This window comes from Gopherus flavomarginatus, chromosome 8 (assembly GCF_025201925.1).
Source record: "Gopherus flavomarginatus isolate rGopFla2 chromosome 8, rGopFla2.mat.asm, whole genome shotgun sequence".
In the NCBI taxonomy this organism is placed as follows: domain Eukaryota; kingdom Metazoa; phylum Chordata; order Testudines; family Testudinidae; genus Gopherus; species Gopherus flavomarginatus.
In genome coordinates, this window is record NC_066624.1 from 112847633 (window position 1) to 112870450 (window position 22818).

Sequence of the window (22818 nt, forward strand, 5' to 3'; positions counted from 1 at the left end):
CGAAGAAGAGTCCCCAGTTCTCCCCATGTATCTTTCTGAACCTCACGCTGGGTTCCTGGTTCTCACTAGCAATGCTGTGATCATCTCTTGTTAGATTCTACAACAGTGCAAGAAACATCCCCTCCTTCGGAGACCACTCCGCCCCACACCATAGGCATCACAGCAGAAGAAAGTAAATCTGCTAGGAGACTGTTGCTGAGAATAAACCCTTCTCTTTGCTCACAGACTAGTACTTGGCTGGGGGTGGGTGGGTAGAGACACATTCAATCTGTTTATTGTGAGGAGTTATTAGAGCTGTTGCTGTTTTGATAGATGCCATGTGCTCTGTGTTTCTAGAATCACATTTCTCACACATGATATATTCCAGTCTAATAGAAAACTGTACTAGAGTTTTCCTATTCTACTCTGCACAGAACACAATGACCAACCTCTTAATGTTATTTCCTTTGTATATTTTTCCAGGAAAATCCTCGACCACTGCAACTCCAACTACAGTAGAGCCCTGTCAGACAGGTAACGTGGTTCCTCCGTATTGGACAAATCTCCTTCCCATTCACATGTGGGGTGAGAAATTGGTACCAGAATGCAGATTACGTGTAGACCAGTATAACCATTTGAAAACTCCACATTCCCGTTTTAGGACGGCCAGTCCAACTGGTAGCTCTAGCCAGATGTGGAAGTAGTCCAGGTTTGTTTGAGCTTGTGAGTCTTGCTGGAGGACAATCTGAGGCCAGCCCTAGTGTTTAGGGTCAGACCGGACAAAGCAAAGTCTTGCAAACTCTTCTCAGAGGCATTTAAGCACATCTTATACGCTTCCATTTACTACGTCCCTTCCGGGTGTGGTTCCAACTTAGACCCAAAACCGTAGTGCTGGAGCTGGGACTAGGTGATTCAACCTGTACAAAGAGTGCTCTTTTTAAAAATGATTGCTTGGTTCTGGGTTCTACATTTCTAGGTAATACAGTTTGAAAAATCCATAGCGTATTTCCAGAGGGTTTCACGCAACCACAATGCTATTGTCAGTTTCCTGTGTGTTCAGAGATCACACTACTGGGTGTGGCATAGGAACATGAAGAGCGTATGGATTAGAATCATCACTGTCTTGGTTGTAAAGGAAGTGGTCTCTTCTGGCAAAAGCAGGAGAGGGGACTCGTCATCCTGTTACTATGCTGTGGGACGCCACTGACTTGCATTAGAGCCTTGGGTTCGTCCCTTAGCTACTCAAGTGGTGAAATGGGTTGTTTTACATGGGAGCTTCCTCTCTGGAGTCTGCATTTACAGAAAGGAACGTGACCTGCCAGTGACCACTCCCGGCTTCTTCCCAAGCCGCACTCCTGCTGTGAGTGCAGGGTTCAGATCTTGTCCCTGATCGCAAGGGAAAATGAGTTTGGAAGGTTTCAGCCTAGTTTCTACGTCATCAGATCAAGACCCAGATCAGAGAGGATGACTTCCCTGAGTTTCCAGGGAGCCTGGCAGATGACTTCCCGTTACAGCACAAGGGCATTTCGGGATGGGGCACCTAGCCTGGCTCCTCCCCACTCTGTTCCCGGTTGATGCTGTTCCTGTTAGGTGTCAAGTGGCGTGAGCAGGAAGTGCGCACCAACGTGAAGTGCTTGGTGGAGCGCAAGTGACAGCGCTGCAGTAACGGGGTAGGGATTTGCATGGGATTCATCCACATTTCTTCCTTTTAAGGCCGTGCCACCTGCAGTGCCTCCGGGGACCCGCATTACTACACGTTTGACGGCAGAGTTCACCATTTCATGGGAAACTGCACTTACACCCTCTCCAAAGTCTGCAACGACTCCAGGGGGCTTCCACCCTTTGACGTGTCCACCACCAATGAGCACAGGGGCTCCAATACCAAAGTTTCCTATGTGAAGGCAGTGCACGTGGATGTCTATGGAAGTCAGATTTCCTTGCTGAAGAACAGGAAAGTGAATGTAAGTGGCAGGTGATTTAAAAGGAGTATTTTAATCATCTGACGTCCTTAAACTGAGACCTTGAAAAAGTGAGACATGTGATTAGACGTATAGATCTCCTGGTGGGCTTCTGTTTTCTCGTTGGTTGGGTGGCTTCTTAGAAGTAGGCTTCCACTGAGAATACTCAGGATTGGCAGCTGAAACTTGCTTTCTGTGAACATTCTGTCATATTTCCTCCAAATTCCCAGTGTGAGTGAGAACAGTCCTGCCAGTGAGCTCGTTGGCTAGACTATTCGTGGGGGATTCACTGGGAATTATGGGGGTACTTAGTCATGACCAGATGTTTCCAACTTGTTGTACAGGTGAATGGCACCAGAAGGAACCTGCCTGTGGTGATTGAAAACAAGATCAAGATCCAGATCAGCGGCGCCTACGTGCTCTTGGAAACTGATTTTGGACTCTGGGTCAGATTTGATGGAAATCACTACGTGGAGGTCTCAGTGTCCAGTTGTTACAAGGGGCAGCTCTGTGGTCTGTGTGGTGAGTATCCCTGTTCTTGAGAACCGTCAATCATATGATCTGGAGCTTTTCAATTCATCATGAAGTTTGGGGATTGGTTGGGTTTTTTGTACGCTGTTACGTTTATCCCAGATTAATCTAGTCTGTCTTGTATGGGCTGCGATTTCGGGCATTGGAGATAAGGAACCATCATTGTTCGGGTACCTGGCAATCGTAACTTACAAGAACTCTGGTTATACAGGAGTTAACTCGAGTGTCACAAATGACAGTTGCAGATGTCATTTTTAGCAGGAAAGGTATCTTACATTCAAAACTACAATCTAAATATTATCCCAGTCCTACCCTGGATGCCTCTGGTCAAGGTCCCCTCATATCTTTTTTCTCTCACTTGCATCGCAGCGCGTCTGTCTCTCTTTGATTGGGACTATCTGGCCTAATCTATGCTTTTCCTTTCTTTAAACATGGAAGCGATAATAAAACTTTAAGGCCCTTCTTGTGGCTAAGGACAGATTTTCAAGTCACTGTTTACCGGCCATCCTGAGCTTTTGTGCTCTGCTGTCTTGTTCCTTGGCCTCGCAGATCCATACTGTCTCCGCACTGTCGTAGTTACAGTCCGAGCACAGGGAACGCCTCCTCTGATCACTGAGCCTTCTTTTTAGAGTTGCTGTTTGTTATCCAGCTGCAGTAGAGGTGGGTCTGCTGCAAGACAAAGCATTAGAAAATATCCCCTAGGGAACAGTGCTGAAGTAGCCGAGGAGATGGACTAGATAACCCAATGTACGTGTTTTTCATGTTGAATCTCCACAATTATTTGACATTCTTTGTCAAGCGCAACCAAATGTTTGGTTCTGTGCAGCAGGCAAACCGCAGCGAGCCCTTGAGAGTCCAGCAAGCCAGAATAGAGCAGATGCCAGACACAGGTCAGAGGCATGTATTTGATGCATGTAAGAGACCCAGTTCTGATCCAGTGACACAGCAAAGGAGACTCCAGGTTATCGCACGTGGGTGACGAGTGAGAAACTCCCCTCTGGAGCGAGCAGAGAGCAGTTGGCTGGGAGAGAGAGAGAGGAGTCCTGCCCCGCCCTGCACTACAGGGCTACTGGGCCCAGGCCCTTACAGGGGCGGTGTCCTGGGTTTTCCCATCCAACTGCTCATTCCCTACGACTGCTTCCTCTCTTCTGGCTCAGACCATTTCCTTTGCCTTTGTTCCTTCTAGTATTCCTGGAACGGGGTCTTCTGACTGCCTCTAGGCTTAAAGGGCCAGTGTACCCCGTTACATGGAATAACCATCCAGCGGCCCAGATGCTTATCGGACGCTCATCCACATTTCTCTGGGATGAATATGGGGCTATGAATCTTGGAGTGCTAGAGTTGAAACCAGAAGGGACAAACTACATCATCTACTCTCACCTCTTGTAGGTCAGGGGCCACCAACACCAGCCAGCCACCTGCACATTAAACCCAACACCTGGAATTAGATTGCAAGAGCAGGTTGTGTTGTGAGGTGTCTGGTTCTCTCTGCATCTGGATGGACTGGAAGTTGCCCGTGGGATGACATTTCCTTGAGTGTTACCCACATGGCTTCTAAGCCTCAGAAATGATAGAGTTTGCGTGTAAGGGTGCAGGTTAGTTCCATTTCCCCAAAACCACAGACCCCTACCATTTAATTTAAAGTGGAATCTTCATCAGCTGTTCACAGCGCGGCACCTGAGAAGCGTAGGGAGGAATTCTTACTCCTTCTTGCAGAGGGCACTCGTGCACATACACCCTAGCCAGTTCCTTAAAATCTCTTTGACAACCTCATGACCGTGTGCATTCTGTGGTTGTGAATTTCACGTATTCTGCACATTTTTCATTTTTATAGGTAATTACAATGGTGATGCAAAGGATGATAACATAAAGCCGAATGGCAGCAGTGCAGGAGATTCCACTGAGCTTGGAGAGAGCTGGCTAGTGGCAGAGAATAACACCATGTATGTACAGAGGGGAGCTAATCAGTTGGTCTTTGCTACAAAAGCTCTAGGAAAGCGTGCTGCATACTCAGCCATGGGGCGCCCATCCATGACTCCACGACCCAGTCTCCTACTAGGGCTGAGCACAACTCCCATCCTGTCCGGTACACCCAGGAACCCCCTCTCCAATTGACCATAAGCAGGGAGTGCGTGGCTGGCCTGCTACCATCTGCCTTCAGGCTCTGCTGTCTCCCAATCCCGGAAGACCTGCTGGTTGGTGGGAGGTCACCTCCTGTCCCAGTCAGGAGCCAGACAGATCCACTGGTTCCTGCAGCAGCTTGTCTGTCTTAACTGTGTCTGAGCTGTGGAGCACCCCACAGTGCCCAGTGCAGGAGTGGGAGCCCCCTCCTGTGTTGTGGGAGTGGGGGGCAGAACTCAGCCTGTCATGGAGCCTGGATTCCGCTCTGTGGCTGTGATAAAATGGTGCCTGCTGTGCAGACTTGGCATCGGCCTTTGCAGATCTGGCCCGGGGAGATAAAGAAACAAACATCAAAGATTTTCTTTCCCTTGCCTTGCCCAGATGCTCCCCTCAGCCAGTACCAGACTGTGACCCCCTGCTGGAGAGTGAAGCGAGGAAGAACACAGCGTGTGGCATGATCACCGACCCCACAGGTACTATGGCAGTGGCTTAGTCTTGGGCAAACAGATTGAAATCACTCCAAATTACAGCATGCACTTGCCTACACCAGGACCTGGCTCCCTGGGACCCACGGCGCTGAGTCCCCTTTGAAATGTGTACAGCCCCAAATGCTAAAAGCCGCACTAGAAGCTCCAGGAGTTGTGTTGAGTTACCTGCTCAGACTGGATCTTGCATTGAGATGGCACCAGGATGTGAAGATTATTTGGGAATTGCACTTCGAGGGCCTAGTTCTGCCGCTCCCACCTGCGCAGACCTTCCGTTGACTTTCACCCTGCTGCAGCAGAGACATAGTGCAGTGGTCCCCATTCCCCTCCTTTATTACAGGCCTATCTGAAGTGCTCTAGGCACTCCCTCCTCCAGAGACAGCGATATAGTGGGGTGTTGCTAGCTGTGTATGAAGAACAAGTGTATCCACTTTGAGTTTCATTGTCCTCACCCTGTAAATGGAAGGGACAGGCCTAAGCCAACCAGAGCCAGACCTCATCAGTGTTCGGCTGTATATAGCTCCAGGTTTTGGTCTGGCTGAATATATAGATGTGGTCAGCCTACACCGGCCCAGGAGCACTGACTGCTTGCCATGACAAGGGATGGTTAGTGGTGGAACTTGGCGTCTTCCATCTTTCTGTGATTCTGTATCTTTCTTGACTTACATAGGTATCTTCAAGGACTGCCACGCCATAGTAGCTCCAGAGAATTTCTTGGAAAACTGTGTTTACGACATGTGTCAGACTGAGGAACAGAGAGTGTCCTTATGCAATGGGCTGCAGGCATATGCAGAGTCGTGCACAAATGCTGGGATCTGCAGAGAATGGAGAAATAATACTTTCTGCCGTGAGTGTTGTAATTTATAACTATTGATTTCTGGAATTCAACTTTCTTAGTGCAAGAATTTCTTTAAAAATAGAGCGTCCTGTATTTCCTGATGGCATGGACGTTCCTCTTCCGCAGTGCTTTGAGGGTGGTGTAACAAGCCATTGCTCTCCTGGAGCAAACGGGAAGTTTCAAGAGAATTGCTCTGGGATCTTTTCCTTTCAGTGATCTGGGTTTTTCTTCTCACTTGCAGCAATCTCCTGTCCAGAAGGAAGCCAGTACAAGAGCTGTGGAAGCAGGTGTCCTGCCACCTGCGTGATTCCCTCTGCATTTAGCCCTTGCAGCTCCTTACCAGTGGAAGGCTGCTTCTGTAAGGAAGGCTACGTTCTGAGTGGAGACATCTGTGTGCCAGAGAGCAGCTGCGGTTGTGTGGATGGAAACAACCACTATCATCAGGCAAGTTACCCTAAGCACCTAGAAACAGAAACAGCAATCCCAGATTCTTTCAGAGTCATTGCAACTGTTCATAATTAATGAACAGAGACTAGCTTCATCTGGGCTCAGGTCAGTGGTCTGTGTGGATCTAATTGTTCATGTAAATAATAACCATTCCTAGCTCTTCTCAAGAGCAGATCTCAAAGCACTTTACCAGGAGGTTGGTATCATTATCCCCAGTTTACAGAGGGGGAAACCGAGGCACTGAGCAGTCAAGTGGCTTGCATAGGCTCATCCAGCAGGCCAGTGCTGATAATAAAACACAAGTCTCATGTGTCCCAATCCCGGACACCTCCTCCTTCTGGGCCACAGTGTCTCGCTGGGGATGGAGCTTGTAGCATAGACAGCATCAAAGGCACTTAACTGTTCCCAACTCCTTTGATTATCCACTAGGGTGGTAGTTTTCAAGCTTTTTTTTTTGGTGAGCCAGTTGAAGAAAATTGTTGATGCCCACGAGGCAATGGAGCTGGGGATGAGAGATTTGGTGTGTGGGAGGGGCTCAGGGCTGGGGTGGAGGATTGAGGTGCAGGTGTGTCACCAGGAATGAGAGGTTCAGGGTGTGGGAGAGGGCACTGCTTGGGGCAGAGGGTTGTGGGGCAGGGTTGGGGCATGGGCTCACCTCCGGCGGCTCCCGGTGAGCAGCGCAGCTGGGGTGCAGAGGAAGGCTTCATGCCTGTCAGGGCACCATGGACTGCGCTGCACCCCAGAAGTGGCCAGCAGCATGTCTGGCTCATACGTGGAGGCATGCAAGCGGTTCTACGTGGCTCTCACCCATAGAACGCTCCCGCCCTCGCTCCTCCAGCTTCCGGGGGCACTGTGCAGTGTCGCAATACGTAGGAACTAGCCTGCCTTAGCTGGGAAGCACCATCAACAGCACTTTTAACAGCCCTGGTGGCGGTGCAGACCTGAGCTGCTGCGACTCAGTGCCTGACATTCCGCGACCCAGTACAGGGTCCCGACTCACAGTTTCAAAAGGACTGCACTAGGGTGACACTACTCGATAGACTTTATACTGTACTATTATATATTCAAGTGCTTCTCCTTTCTCCAACAGCTGGGTGAAAGCTGGTTCACCCACGACGCGTGCATCGAGCGCTGCACCTGCAACAGCACAAACAACATCACGTGCAGAGGCTGGGAGTGTGGAGCGCAGGAGATATGCAGTGTTCAGGAAGGGGTGCTGGGTTGTTACTCCCCTGGTGAGTTCTCCCTGCGAAAAGTTCTAGATGTGAGTTCAGTAATTAGACCTTTCTGGTCCAGAAGGGCTTTCTCCAGATACCTTGTCCCTTATGCGATGGCACAGGAAGGAGCTGACGGCTGATTCTTGCCAGTGCTGAGAGACATTCAAAGACAAATCCCCACTCTTGCAATCACTGAGCTCCCTCGCCTACAGTGGGAGTGGAGCTGGTGTAGATCCTTGCAGGGTCACTGGAGTTTGGCCTGAGTAGGGAATGCAGAATCAAGCCCGAAATCACCCAGTGCCACAAATGAAAAATCTGAACTCCAAGGGGTTGATTTAGGAAAATACCAATGGGGGTGTGTGTGTGAAACAAATTAAAAAATACTAAGCGTCTAAACTGCTCCTGCAAAGTCCTCGCACGCAGAGTAAACACAGGTCATCTGCACTGTGCAGAGAGCCCCCAGCAGCCGGAACAGTTGCTCTTTTTCCTGGCACAGCTACCAGTTCGCAGGTATTTTACATAACAGGCGTCTCAGAGGATGACGTGTCCCTAGATCCTGGTTGATGTTTGGGTATATGTCATGTGCTCTGTGTTTCTAGAATCACATTTCTCACACATGATAATTTGCAGTCTAATAAAAAGCTATCCAAGGGTTATCGTATGGCACTTTTCATAGAACAGAATGACCAGCCTCTCAAAGTAAATTTCTTTGTATCTTTTCCAGGAGAAGCCCCAATTACTTCAAGTCCAACTACAGTAGGCACCAGTCCACCAGGTAACGTGGATCTCTCAGTGCTTTCTCAATCTCCTTGACATTTCCTGGTGGGCTGTGAACTTGGTGACTGCTTTCAGATGAGGGTTCAAATAACTTAACAGTTGGGATGCAGAATGAAGGGTCCATTTCGAAGCAGAGTCCCCAGTTCTCCCCATGTATCTTTCTGAACCTCACGCTGGGTTCCTGGTTCTCACTAGCAATGCTGTGATCATCTCTTGTTAGATTCTACAACAGTGCAAGAAACATCCCCTCCTTCGGAGACCACTCCGCCCCACACCATAGGCATCACAGCAGAAGAAAGTAAATCTGCTAGGAGACTGTTGCTGAGAATAAACCCTTCTCTTTGCTCACAGACTAGTACTTGGCTGGGGGTGGGTGGGTAGAGACACATTCAATCTGTTTATTGTGAGGAGTTATTAGAGCTGTTGCTGTTTTGATAGATGCCATGTGCTCTGTGTTTCTAGAATCACATTTCTCACACATGATATATTCCAGTCTAATAGAAAACTGTACTAGAGTTTTCCTATTCTACTCTGCACAGAACACAATGACCAACCTCTTAATGTTATTTCCTTTGTATATTTTTCCAGGAAAATCCTCGACCACTGCAACTCCAACTACAGTAGAGCCCTGTCAGACAGGTAACGTGGTTCCTCCGTATTGGACAAATCTCCTTCCCATTCACATGTGGGGTGAGAAATTGGTACCAGAATGCAGATTACGTGTAGACCAGTATAACCATTTGAAAACTCCACATTCCCGTTTTAGGACGGCCAGTCCAACTGGTAGCTCTAGCCAGATGTGGAAGTAGTCCAGGTTTGTTTGAGCTTGTGAGTCTTGCTGGAGGACAATCTGAGGCCAGCCCTAGTGTTTAGGGTCAGACCGGACAAAGCAAAGTCTTGCAAACTCTTCTCAGAGGCATTTAAGCACATCTTATACGCTTCCATTTACTACGTCCCTTCCAGGTGTGGTTCCAACTTAGACCCAAAACCGTAGTGCTGGAGCTGGGACTAGGTGATTCAACCTGTACAAAGAGTGCTCTTTTTAAAAATGATTGCTTGGTTCTGGGTTCTAGATTTCTAGGTAATACAGTTTGAAAAATCCATAACATATTTCCAGAGGGTTTCATGCAACCATAATGCTTTTGTCAGTTTCCCATGTGTTCAGAGAACACATTGCTGGGTGTGGCATAAGAACATGAACCGCTTAAGTCTTAGAATCATCATGGTATTGGTTGTAAAGGAAGTGGTAATTTCTGACGAAAGCAGGAGACAGGGAATCAAGTTATCTTGTTATTTTAACTTGGAAGGCCAATGACTTGCATTGGAGCCTTGTGCTCGTCACTTAGCTACTCAAGTGGTGAAATGGGTTGTTTTACATGGGAGCTTCCTCTCAGTCTGGACAATAATGCTATTGTCAGTTTCCTGTGTGTTCAGAGATCACACTGCTGGGTGTGGCATAGGAACATGAACAGTGTATGGATTAGAATCATCACTGTCTTGGTTGTAAAGGAAGTGGTCTCTTCTGGCAAAAGCAGGATACGGGACTTGTCATCCTGTTACTATGCTGTGGGACGCCACTGACTTGCAGTAGAGCCTTGGGTTCGTCCCTTAGCTACTCAAGTGGTGAAATGGGTTGTTTTACATGGGAGCTTCCTCTCTGGAGTCTGCATTTACAGAAAGGAACGTGACCTGCCAGTGACCACTCCCGGCTTCTTCCCAAGCCCCACTCCTGCTGTGAGTGCAGGGTTCAGATCTTGTCCCTGATCGCAAGGGAAAATGAGTTTGGAAGGTTTCAGCCTAGTTTCTACGTCATCAGATCAAGACCCAGATCAGAGAGGATGACTTCCCTGAGTTTCCAGGGAGCCTGGCAGATGACTTCCCGTTACAGCACAAGGGCATTTCGGGATGGGCACCTAGCCTGGCTCCTCCCCACTCTGTTCCCGGTTGATGCTGTTCCTGTTAGGTGTCTGTCACGGAGTGTGGGGAGTCCGGTCCTGCACCCCTCTTCCTGGGACCCACAGTGACTCTCAGCCAGTCAGTAAAACAGAAGGTTTATTGGACAACAGGAACACAGGTTACAGCAGAGCTTGCAGGCACAGTCAGGACCCCTCCACCGAGTCCTTCTGGGCTTTCAGGGTGCTTGGATCCTAGCTAGGATACCCTGAATTCCACCCACACAGCCCCAAGCCCAAACTCCAACTGCTTCCCTCCTGCCACTCCCTTCCTTTGTCCCCTTCCCGGGCAAAGGTGTTGACCTTTCCCCTCCCTTACCTAGCTCAGGTTACAGGCTCTGGCATCGTCCATCTCCTAAAGTCCTCCCCTGCTCTCCCACTCCCCACACAGACAGTCCCTACTGCATCACATCTCTCCCCCCTTCGAGACTGAACTGAGCGGGGTCACTCTGCCCAGTGACCTGGGGAAGTTCAGGGTCCCCTCTCCGGGACAACGCATCCGCTGTCAGGTTGGCACTTCCCTTCACATGGACCACGTCCATGTCATAGTCCTGCAGGAGCAGGCTCCACCTCAGGAGCTTGGCGTTGGCTCCTTTCATCTGGTGCAGCCAGGTCAGGGGAGAGTGGTCGGTGTACACGGTGAAGTGTCGCCCAAAGAGATATGGCTCTAGCTTCTTAAGGGCCCACACCATGGCCAGGCATTCCTTCTCGATGGCCGCGTAGCTTTGTTCCCGGGGTAGCAGCTTCTTACTCAGGTACACGATGGGGTGTCTCTCCCCCTTTTCATCCTCCTGCATTAACACCGCCCCCAGTCCCGTGTCTGAGGCATCGGTGAACACCATAAAGGGTTTGTCAAAATCTGGGTTTGCCAGAACTGGGTCGCTAACCAGAGCCTCCTTCAGCGCCCGGAAAGCCTCCTGGCACTGCTCAGTCCAGATCACCTTGTCTGGCTTCCCCTTTTTGCACAGTTCAGTGATGGGGCCGGCTATGGCACTGAAGTGGGGCACGAACCTTCGATAGTACCCCGCCATCCCAATAAAGGCCTGGACCTGCTTTTTGGTTTGGGGAGCAGGCCAGTCTCTGATCACCTCCACCTTGGCTGGTTCCGGCTTCAGGCAGCCGCTCCCCACCCGATGGCCCAGATAAGATACTTCAGCCATCCCCACCTTGCACTTCTCAGCCTTTACTGTTAACCCAGCCTTTCGGAGTCGGTCCAGGACTTGTTTAACCTGGGACACGTGGTCCTCCCAGGTCTGGCTGAAGACGCAGATGTCATCAATATACGCCACGGCAAAACTCTCCATCCCCCTCAGTAGCTGATCCACCAGGCGCTGGAAGGTGGCCGGCGCTCCCTTGAGGCCGAAGGGCAGGGTCAAAAACTCATAGAGCCCCAGAGGGGTGATAAAGGCCGATTTCAGCCTGGCATCTGCGTCCAGCGGCACTTGCCAGTAGCCTTTGGTAAGATCCATAGTGGTGAGGTACCGTGCACCTCCCAGCTTGTCTAGGAGCTCGTCAGGCCTGGGCATAGGGTAGGCATCAGATACGGTGATGGCATTGAGCTTTCGATAGTCCACACAGAACCGGATTGACCCATCCTTCTTGGGAACCAGCACTACTGGCGAGGCCCAAGGGCTGGAAGACGGCTGGATCACCCCCAAAGCCAGCATGTCCCTGACCTCTCTTTCAAGATCCTGGGCAGTTTTACCAGTGACCCGAAAAGGGGAGCATCTTATAGGGGGGTGTGACCCGGTCTCCACCCGGTGGACAGTCAAATTAGTGCGTCCAGGCTGGTTGGAAAACAGCTGTCTGTACAGATGCAGCACCCCTCTGATCTCAGCGTGCTGGGCCAGGGTCAGCTGATCAGAGAGGGGAATCGCCTCCGGGGGGAACCAGCTTTTGTCCCAGGGAATAGATCCACTAAGGGGTCATCTCCCTGCCCCTCCCAATGTCCACACACGGCCAACACCACATTCCCCCTGTCATAGTATGGTTTCATCATGTTCACATGGTACACCCGACGGTGATGTGCCCGGTTTGACAGCTCCACCACATAGTTTACCTCATTCAGTTGCTTGATAACCTTGAAGGGCCCTTCCCAGGCGGCCTGGAGTTTGTTTCTCCTCACGGGGATGAGAACCATCACCTGATCCCCGGTGGCGAAGGCACGGGCTCGGGCTGTGCGGTCATACCAGACCTTCTGCCTCCTCTGGGCTCGGGCCAGATTCTCCCTGGCCAGGCCCATGAGCTCGGCCAGTCTTTCCCGGAAGGTCAGGACATACTCCACCACTGACTCTCCCTCGGGAGAGGCCTTCCCCTCCCATTCGTCCCTCATCAGGTCTAGGGGCCCCCTCACCCGCCTTCCATACAACAGTTCGAAAGGTGAAAACCCAGTAGATTCCTGGGGTACCTCCCTGTACGCAAACAGCAGGTGAGGTAAGTACTTGTCCCAATCTTGCGGATGCTGGTTCATAAATGTTTTTAGCATCATCTTCAGCGTCCCGTTGAACCTTTCTACCAGCCCGTTGGACTGGGGGTGATACGCTGAGGCCCAGTTGTGCTGGACCCCACATTTCTGCCATAAGGACCGGAGCAGGGCCGACATGAAGTTGGACCCCTGGTCCGTTAAGACCTCCTTGGGGAACCCCACCCGGCTGAAAATTGTCAGCAGCGCATCTGCCACTGTGTCTGCTTCGATAGAGGACAAGGCCACTGCCTCGGGGTAGCGAGTGGCAAAATCCACCACCACCAGGATGTATTTCTTCCCTGACCGGGTCGTCTTGCTGAGAGGTCCCACTATGTCCATGGCCACCTTCTGGAAAGGTTCTTCTATGATGGGTAAAGGCCTCAAAGCTGCTTTCCCCTTGTCCCGGGCCTTCCCCACCCTCTGGCAGGGGTCACAGGATTGGCAGTACTGTCGGACATGGGTAAAGACCCCAGGCCAGTAAAAGTTCTGTAGCAGCCTCTGCCTGGTGCGCCGGATTCCCTGGTGCCCTGCGAGAGGGATGTCATGGGCCAGGTACAACAGCTTGTGACGGAACTTCTGGGGAACCACCAACTGCCTCCTGATCCCCCATGACTCTACTTCCCCTGGGGGAGCCCATTCTCGGTACAGGAACCCCTTCTCCCACAGGAACCTCTCCTTGCAACCTCTCCTCATGGTCTGTACCGCACTAAGGTCAGCCCGGTCCCGGTGCTTCCGCAAGGAGGGATCTTTCTGCAACTCGGCCTGGAACTCAGCAGCTGGGACAGGAATGGGGACCGGCTCTCTCTTGCTGGCTGGGTCTGAGGCCGCAGCCTCTCTGAACCGTGCCCCTGGGCGTTCCCCGCTCCCTGAGTTAGGGTCCTGCACCTCAGGTCGAGTACCTTCCCCGTTTTCGGGGTGCAGTGCCATTTGCCGACTCTGACTACGAGTCACGACCAGGGCACTCTGGGTGTTAGTAGGCCAGTCCTCAAGGTCCCCTCCCATTAACACGTCAGTGGGCAAATATTGGTGTACCCCCACATCCTTGGGGCCCTCCTTGGCCCCCCATTTCAGGTGTACCCTTGCCACGGGTACCTTGAATGGGGTCCCGCCCACGCCCATCAGGGTCAGGTAGGTGTCAGGCACCATCCGATCTGAGGCCACCACCTCGGGCCGGGCCAGCGTCACCTCTGCGCCCGTGTCCCAGTACCCAGTGACCTTCCTCCCATCCACTTCCAGGGAAACAATGCACTCTTTCCGGAGGGGCAGCCCCGCGCCCACCCGGTAAACCAAAAACCCGGAACCGGGAGCATCCATAGGTGGTATGTTGCCAACCCCCCTTTCCTGGGAATGTAGCCCCTCCTCCGATTGGGTTTTTACCCAGTCCACCCTCTGCGGGTTGGGTCTGCTTGGTCTGTCCCTGAGCTTGGGGCACTGGGCCCGTATGTGACCTCGTTGGCCACAGCGATAGCAGCCCATATCTCGTGGGTCCCCTTGAGTGGGTCGGAGGGACCTGCCGCTGGATGTTCCCCTTTTGGGGGGGTTCTCCATAGGCCCCCTTTGGGAGGTCCCATGTTGACTCTCTCTCTGCGTTGAGGCAGGCCTGCTCCTTCGAGACTCCTCCCTGCCATCCCCTGCCCGACTGTCCACAAATTGGTCAGCCAGCTGGCCTGCATGCTGCAGGTTCTCCGGCTTCTGGTCCATCAACCACAGCCTCAGGTCGGACGGGCACTGCTCGTACAGGTGCTCCAGTATGAATAGGTCAAGCAGGTCCTCTTTAGTTGGGGCCCCAGCTGTCCACTTGCGGGCATACCCCTGCGCCCGGTTGACCAGTTGTAGGTATGTGACCTCACGGGTTTTACGCTGGCTCCGGAACTTTTTCCGGTACATCTCAGGAGTCAGCCCAAACTCGCGGAGCAGGGCCTGTTTGAACAGTTCGTAGTCCCCTGCCTCCGCCCCTTTCAGTCGGCTGTACACCTCCACGGCTGTGGAGTCCAGTAAGGGGGTGAGAACTGCGATCCTGTCTGCAGGGTCAACCCTGTGCAGCTCGCAGGCATTCTCAAAGGCCGTCAGGAAGGTATCTATGTCCTCCCCCTCCTTACGCCGGGGCAGCAAGTGCTTATCAAAGCTCTTTGTAGGCTTGGGTCCCCCCTCACTCACCGCAGCTGGGGCCTCACTGCTCCTCAGCTGGGCCAGGTCCAGCTCATGTTTACGCTGTTTCTCCTTCTCCTCCCGCTCATGTTTACGCTGGTTCTCCTTCTCCTCCTGCTCACGCTGGCGCTGGTTCTCCTCATGTTCACGCTGTTTCGCCTTCTCCTCCAGCTCTCGCCTCTTTAACTCGAGCTCCTCCCGTCTCAGCTCCCTTTCATATTCCAGCCACATCCGCTCCACGGATGCCGAGCGTTGCCGGGAGGATCCCCTGCTGGGGGGTGGGCTTCGCCGGGCAGATCCCCTGCTGGCCGGGGGTGTCACGGTGCCCTCGGTATACACTGGGCTCCTCCCCGCCCTTCCTCTACGCCTAGGAAGGGGGGGTCTCGGGAAGCCCTCGTCCGCCGGCTGACCACTCCCAGCGGGGACAGACACTGGTGCCTGCGCTGCATCTGCTCGGCTGCTTCCCTCAGCGACAGGGCTCCGTTCATTCATGCGGTCTCCCTCCTCCAGCTGGGCAATCAGCTGGTCCTTGCTGAGCCTCCCTGGGTGCAGCCCCCGCTGCTTGCACAGCTCCACCAGGTCACCCTTGCGCCGCTTGGCATACATCTTCCTGCTGGCCACTCACAGGCCGGGGTGCTCGCCGCTCCCCACGGTTTCCAGGGGGACCCCTAGTGCACCAGCCCTTCTTGAGGTCACCACCTCTCTGCCAGGGTCGAGCTGCAGACTCCTCCGCCCCTGGGACCGCTCGCTGCAATCCCCCGGGGGACCCTGTTACTGCAAAGTCCTTCTCACTGGGCACACACTCCCAGGGGTTAACCACCCCTTCGTTTTACTGCTCCCCAGTCACTTACTGCAGGAAGCGCCGTCCACGGGGTGCAGTATCTCCCGCCGCTGCCACCAGTTGTCACGGAGTGTGGGGAGTCCGGTCCTGCACCCCTCTTCCTGGGACCCACAGTGACTCTCAGCCAGTCAGTAAAACAGAAGGTTTATTGGACAACAGGAACACAGGTTACAGCAGAGCTTGCAGGCACAGTCAGGACCCCTCCACCGAGTCCTTCTGGGCTTTCAGGGTGCTTGGATCCTAGCTAGGATACCCTGAATTCCACCCACACAGCCCCAAGCCCAAACTCCAACTGCTTCCCTCCTGCCACTCCCTTCCTTTGTCCCCTTCCCGGGCAAAGGTGTTGACCTTTCCCCTCCCTTACCTAGCTCAGGTTACAGGCTCTGGCATCGTCCATCTCTTAAAGTCCTCCCCTGCTCTCCCACTCCCCACACAGACAGTCCCTACTGCATCACAGTGTCAAGTGGCGTGAGCAGGAAGTGCGCACCAACGTGAAGTGCTTGGTGGAGCGCAAGTGACAGCGCTGCAGTAACGGGGTAGGGATTTGCATGGGATTCATCCACATTTCTTCCTTTTAAGGCCGTGCCACCTGCAGTGCCTCCGGGGACCCGCATTACTACACGTTTGACGGCAGAGTTCACCATTTCATGGGCAACTGCACTTACACCCTCTCCAAAGTCTGCAACGACTCCAGGGGGCTTCCACCCTTTGACGTGTCCACCACCAATGAGCACAGGGGCTCCAATACCAAAGTTTCCTATGTGAAGGCAGTGCACGTGGATGTCTATGGAAGTCAGATTTCCTTGCTGAAGAACAGGAAAGTGAATGTAAGTGGCAGGTGATTTAAAAGGAGTATTTTAATCATCTGACGTCCTTAAACTGAGACCTGGAAAAAGTGAGACATGTGATTAGACGTATAGATCTCCTGGTGGGCTTCTGTTTTCTCGTTGGTTGGGTGGCTTCTTAGAAGTAGGCTTCCACTGAGAATACTCAGGATTGGCAGCTGAAACTTGCTTTCTGTGAACATTCTGTCATATTTCCTCCAAATTCCCAGTGTGAGTGAGAACAGTCCTGCCAGTGAGCTCGTTGGCTAGACTATTCGTGGGGGATTCACTGGGAATTATGGGGGTACTTAGTCATGACCAGATGTTTCCAACTTGTTGTACAGGTGAATGGCACCAGAAGAAACCTGCCTGTGGTGATTGAAAACAAGATCAAGATCCAGATCAGCGGCGCCTACGTGCTCTTGGAAACTGATTTTGGACTCTGGGTCAGATTTGATGGAAATCACTACGTGGAGGTCTCAGTGTCCAGTTGTTACAAGGGGCAGCTCTGTGGTCTGTGTGGTGAGTATCCCTGTTCTTGAGAACGTCAATCATATGATCTGGAGCTTTTCAATTCATCATGAAGTTTGGGGATTGGTTGGGTTTTTTGTACGCTGTTACGTTTATCCCAGATTAATCTAGTCTGTCTTGTATGGGCTGCGATTTCGGGCATTGGGGATAAGGAACCATCATTGTTCGGGTACCTGGCAATCGTAACTTACAAGAACTCTGGTTATACAGGAGTTAACTCGAGTGTCACAAATGACAGTTGCAGATGTCATTTTTAGCAGGAGAGGAATCTCACATTCAAAACTACAATCTAAATATTATCCCAGTCCTACCCTGGATGCCTCTGATCAAGGTCCCCTCATATCTTTTTTCTCTCACTTGCATCGCAGTGCGTCTGTCTCTCTTTGATTGGGACTATCTGGCCTAATCTATGCTTTTCCTTCTTTATACATGGAAGCGATAATAAAACTTTAAGGCCCTTCTTGTGGCTAAGGACAGATTTTCAAGTCACTGTTTACCGGCCATCCTGAGCTTTTGTGCTCTGCTGTCTTGTTCCTTGGCCTCGCAGATCCATACTGTCTCCGCACTGTCGTAGTTACAGTCCGAGCACAGGGAATGGCTCCTCTGATCACTGAGCCTTCTTTTTAGAGTTGCTGTTTGTTGTCCAGCTGCAGTAGAGGTGGGTCTGCTGCAAGACAAAGCATTAGAAAATATCCCCTAGGGAACAGTGCTGAAGTAGCCGAGGAGATGGACTAGATAACCCAATGTACGTGTTTTTCATGTTGAATCTCCATAATTATTTGACATTCTTTGTCAAGCGCAACCAAATGTTGGGTGCTGTGCAGCAGGCAAACCGCAGCGAGCCCTTGAGAGTCCAGCAAGCCAGAATAGAGCAGATTCCAGACACAGGTCAGAGGCGTGTATTTGATGCATGTAAGAGACCCAGTACTGATCCAGTGACACAGCAAAGGAGACTCCAGGTTATCGCACGTGGGTGACGAGTGAGAAACTCCCCACTGGAGCGAGCAGAGAGCAGTTAGATTGTCAGCAGAGAAGCCTGGCAATACTTGGACTCAGCAGGGTCAGCAGGGATTGATCAGGGTAGCTGCCCCCTGAGCGCCCCCTTGTGGCTGGGCACACTCCCCTCCAGGGTTGGTTTCATAAGAAGAAACAGTGCAAAGCTCTGGCTCTTCTACCCCGCCCGGGGCTCTCCTTCTGTGCCCGTCTGCTCCTGGTGGAGCTGCCGCTCCCGGCCCTTCCCAGCTGGAGCTCAGCCTTCCTGCTTTGGCTTCCTTCTCCTGTCATCCTCTCCCCGTTCCGAGGGAGAAGGCAGCATATGCACTGCCCTCCTCGGGAAAGCTCCTCCCAGTTAGCTGGGAGAGTGAGAGAGGAGTCCTGCCCCGCCCTGCACTACAGGGCTACTGGGCCCAGGCCCTTACAGGGGCGGTGTCCTTTGTTTTCCCATCCAACTGCTCATTCCCTACGACCGCTTCCTCTCTTCTGGCTCAGACCATTTCCTTTGCCTTTGTACCTCCTGGAACGAGGTCTTCTGACTGCCTCTAGGCTTAAAGGGCCAGTGTACCCCGTTATATGGAATAACCATCCAGCGGCCCAGATGCTTATCGGACGCTCATCCACATTTCTCTGGGATGAAAATGGAGCTATGAAACTTGGAGTGCTAGACTTGAAGCCAGAAGGGACAAACTACGTCATCTACTCTCACCTCTTGTAGGTCAGGGGCCACCAACATCACCCAGCCACCTGCACATTAAACCCAATACCTGGAATTAGATTGCAAGAGCAGGTTGTGTTGTGAGGTGTCTGGTTCTCTCTGCATCTGGATGGACTGGAAGTTGCCCGTGGGATGACATTTCCTTGAGTGTTACCCACATGGCTTCTAAGCCTCAGAAATGATAGAGTTTGCGTGTAAGGGTGCAGGTTAGTTCCATTTCCCCAAAACCACAGACCCCTACCATTTAATCTAAAGTGGAATCTTCATCAGCTCTTAACAGCGCGGCACCTGAGAAGCGTAGGGAGTAATTCTTACTCCTTCTTCCAGAGGGCACTCGTGCACATAAACCCTAGCCAGTTCCTTAAAATCTCTTTGACAACCTCATGACCGTGTGCATTCTGTGGTTGTGAATTTCACGTATTCTGCACATTTTTCATTTTTATAGGTAATTACAATGGTGATGCAAAGGATGATAACATAAAGCCGAATGGCAGCAGTGCAGGAGATTCCACTGAGCTTGGAGAGAGCTGGCTAGTGGCAGAGAATAACACCATGTATGTACAGAGGGGAGCTAATCAGTTGGTCTTTGCTACAAAAGCTCTAGGAAAGCGTGCTGCATACTCAGCCATGGGGCGCCCATCCATGACTCCACGACCCAGTCTCCTACTAGGGCTGAGCACAACTCCCATCCTGTCCGGTACACCCAGGAACCCCCTCTCCAATTGACCATAAGCAGGGAGTGAGTGGCTGGCCTGCTACCATCTGCCTTCAGGCTCTGCTGTCTCCCAATCCAGGAAGATCTGCTGGTGGGTGGGAGGTCACCTGCTGTCCCACTCAGGAGCCAGACAGATCCACTGGTTCCTGCAGCAGCTTGTTCCAGCCCCAGGACCTGCACTAGTGCTTTTAACACCCTAGGCGCATGGCAATTTCGCCGTCCCGCACCCTGATCCCGCAGCTCCGGTGGTTCTGCCGCAGTGGTGCCTGCGGGAGGTCCACCGGAGCCGCGGGAGTAGCCGACCGTCCGCAGGCACCACTGTGGCAGCTCCACCGGAGGCACCTGCCGCCCCCTCCGGCAAAATGCCACCCACCAATAATTCTGGTGCCCTAGGCGATTGCCAAGGCCTCCTAAGTGGAAGCGCCGGCCCTGTCCATCCCTAATTCAACTCCATCTGAGCTGTGGAACACCCGAAAGTGCCCAGTGCAGATGTGGGAGCCCCCTCCTGTGTTGTGGGAGTGGAGGGCAGAACTCAGCCTGTCAGGGAGTCTGGATTCTGCTCTGTGGCTGTAGTAAAATGGTGCCTGCTGTGCAGACTTGGCATCGTCCTTTGCAGATCTGGCCTGAGGAAATAGAAAATCTTTTGATGTATGTTTCTTTATCTCTTGCCAGATGCTCCCCTGATGAAGTACTAGTCTGTGACTCCCTGCTGGAGAGTGAAGCGAGGAAGAACACAGCCTGTGGCATGATCACCGACCCCACAGGTACTATGGCAGTGGCTTAGTCCTGAGCAAATGGATTGAAGTCACTGCAAATTACAGCATGCACTTGCCTACACCTGGACCTGGCTCCCTGGGGACCACAGCACTGAGTCCCCTTTGAAATGTTTACAGCTCCTAATGCTAAAAGCTGCACTAGAAGCTCCAGGAGTTATGTTGAGTTACCTGCTCAGACTGGATCTTGCATTGAGATGGCACCAGGATGTGAAGATTATTTGGGAATTGCTCTTTGAGCTCAGATCAGCTTTGTCCTCTTCTCTTTCTGTGATTCTGTTTCTTTCTTGACTTACGTAGGTATCTTCAAGGACTGCCACGCCATAGTAGCTCCAGAGAAATTCTTGGAAAACTGTGTTTATGACATGTGTCATGCTAACGAGCCGACAGTGTCCTTATGCAATGGGCTGCAGGCTTATGCAGAGGCGTGCACAAATGCTGGGATCTGCAGAGAATGGAGACATAATACTTTGTGCCGTGAGTGTTGTAATTTATATCTTTTAATTTCTGGAATTCAACTTTTTTAATGCAAGAATTTCTTTAAAAATAGACCAGCAAAGAGTTGCTGCTTTTACAGATCCAGACTAACATGCCTACCCCTCAGATACTTTAAAAATAGAGCTTCCTGTATTTCCTGATGGCATGGACTTTCCTCTTCCGTAATGCTCTGAAGGTGGTCTCTCCTTTCTCTTTTCCTGAGTCTGGCCCAGTTCTACACTGGGTCCTAGAATTACTCCTTGTTCTGTCGTCTGCCACCACTGAGAACAGCTGAGCTTCCTCCTCATTGGAACCCCCCTTCAGATAGTTGAAAGCAGCTATCAAATCCCCCCTCATTCTTCTCTTCTGCAGATTAAACAATCCCAGTTCCCTCAGCCTCTCCTCATAAGTCATGTGCTCCAGCCCTCCAATCATTTTTGTTGTGCTTCAGTTGCCCTGGACTCTTTCCAATTTTTCCATATTTTTCTGCCAGGTTTGATATAATGTTCAGACTGAATCTGATCTAGCCTCACAAAGCATCTGAGTATTAACTTGTCTGAGTTTAGTGCTGGTAAAATCAGAGCGCCTGAGAGGTTGAAATCCTCTCTTTATATATAGAGCGTCCACAGTCTGAGGAGCTGCCGTGCAAGCTGTAGTACCCGTGACTCTAGTGAAACTCACCACAGTCCCTTCTGTTTGTAATTGTTAAGAAGGAATGTTAAGTCCTTGTGAAAGGTACTAGCCTGGCAGTTTAGAGGAGGAGGGTCTGTGTCTCCACTCACTTCCATGAGTGGAAATCAGCAGTAGCCCCAGAAGTCCATGGAGGTACTCCAGTGTAAAGCTGGAGTAAGCCAGAGGAGAATCAGGGCCACCGTTGCTCCAGTCCCCCATAGAACAGGTGCTGCACAGGAAGCAGCAGGGTGACCTTCCCCCACCTTGTGTGCATGGGGTGCATCAGCTCTGTTCTGGAGAGATCCTATTGAGGCGCTAGGCGGTCCCCATTGGAGGGGCCTTATTGGAACCGAGCCATGCGCCAGCAAACTCAGGATCCTGGCTCTGACAGCGCCCATCACCAGCTGCTTCAGAGGAAGGTGTAGAAAGCTCTGCAATAGGAAGATTTGGGGCATTCTGCCCCCACTAAAGTCTCCTCCTTACCCCTAAATTGTTTGTATGATTTGTTATGTATATTAGAGCAGCACCTACGGACCCCAGCTGAGATGGGGGCCCATTGCTCTGGGTACTGTATAGGCAGCAGAGGACAGCCCCTGCTCCAAAGCCCCATTCCACTCTGTCTAGGCAAGACAGGCGCAGGGTGGGAGAGGGAGTAAGACACCAGCAGAGCGAGCAGGGGTCTGCATTGTAACCAGCATGGGCCTGCCTGGTATGGGTTGTTTGATTGGGTTTTTCGGGAGGGGGTTAGTTGAAATAGAGGAGGAAGGGAGAGGGGACAGTGAAGGGAGGAAGAGGGGAAGACCAGGAGTGCGGAGGGCAGGGAAAGTGAGGACACTGGGAGGGAGTCCCAGCAGAAGGACAGGAATCTCCAGAGTCAGAGCATGGAAAGCCACTGGACACTGATGACTCACCTACGCTACTTATACACGGGCCACCAGCCAGCTGTGCACTGCGAGAGACAAGCCACCGGAGCCACATTTCAGCTGATGTCCACGTCAATAGGTGAAAGGCTGGACTTGTATCCTGTTGCCTATTTCCGATACCTGGATACAACCGGTCCCCTACCAGGCATCATTTGTCTGTCTGCCTGTCTGTCTGTCTGTCTGACATTCCCTGCGCAAAGGGTTTCCACTCTGTCCCTGGAGAAAAACCTCAGCACAGAGCAGTCACCATATGCAGAGTGTTCTGACAAGCCTTTCCTGTCCTGGAAGAAACGGGAAGTTTCAAGAGAATTGCTCTGGGATCTTTTCCTTTCAGTGATCTGGGTTTTTCTTATCACTTGCAGCGATCTCCTGTCCAGGAGGAAGCCAGTACGAGAGCTGTGGGAGCAGGTGTCCTGCCACCTGCGTGATTCCCT

The 22818-nt window shown here is 51.9% G+C and overlaps 1 protein-coding gene across 1 annotated transcript in view; it reads left to right on the forward strand.

Annotated features, from left to right (window-relative positions):
* The window catches only part of LOC127056661 (zonadhesin-like), a 75002-nt gene that overhangs the window by 31981 nt on the left and 20203 nt on the right, over positions 1-22818 (forward strand). Inside the window, exon 10 of the mRNA XM_050964767.1 lies at positions 7450-7594. Within this exon, the coding sequence (XP_050820724.1) occupies positions 7450-7594 (145 nt within the window). The remainder of the gene's footprint in view (positions 1-7449; positions 7595-22818) is intronic.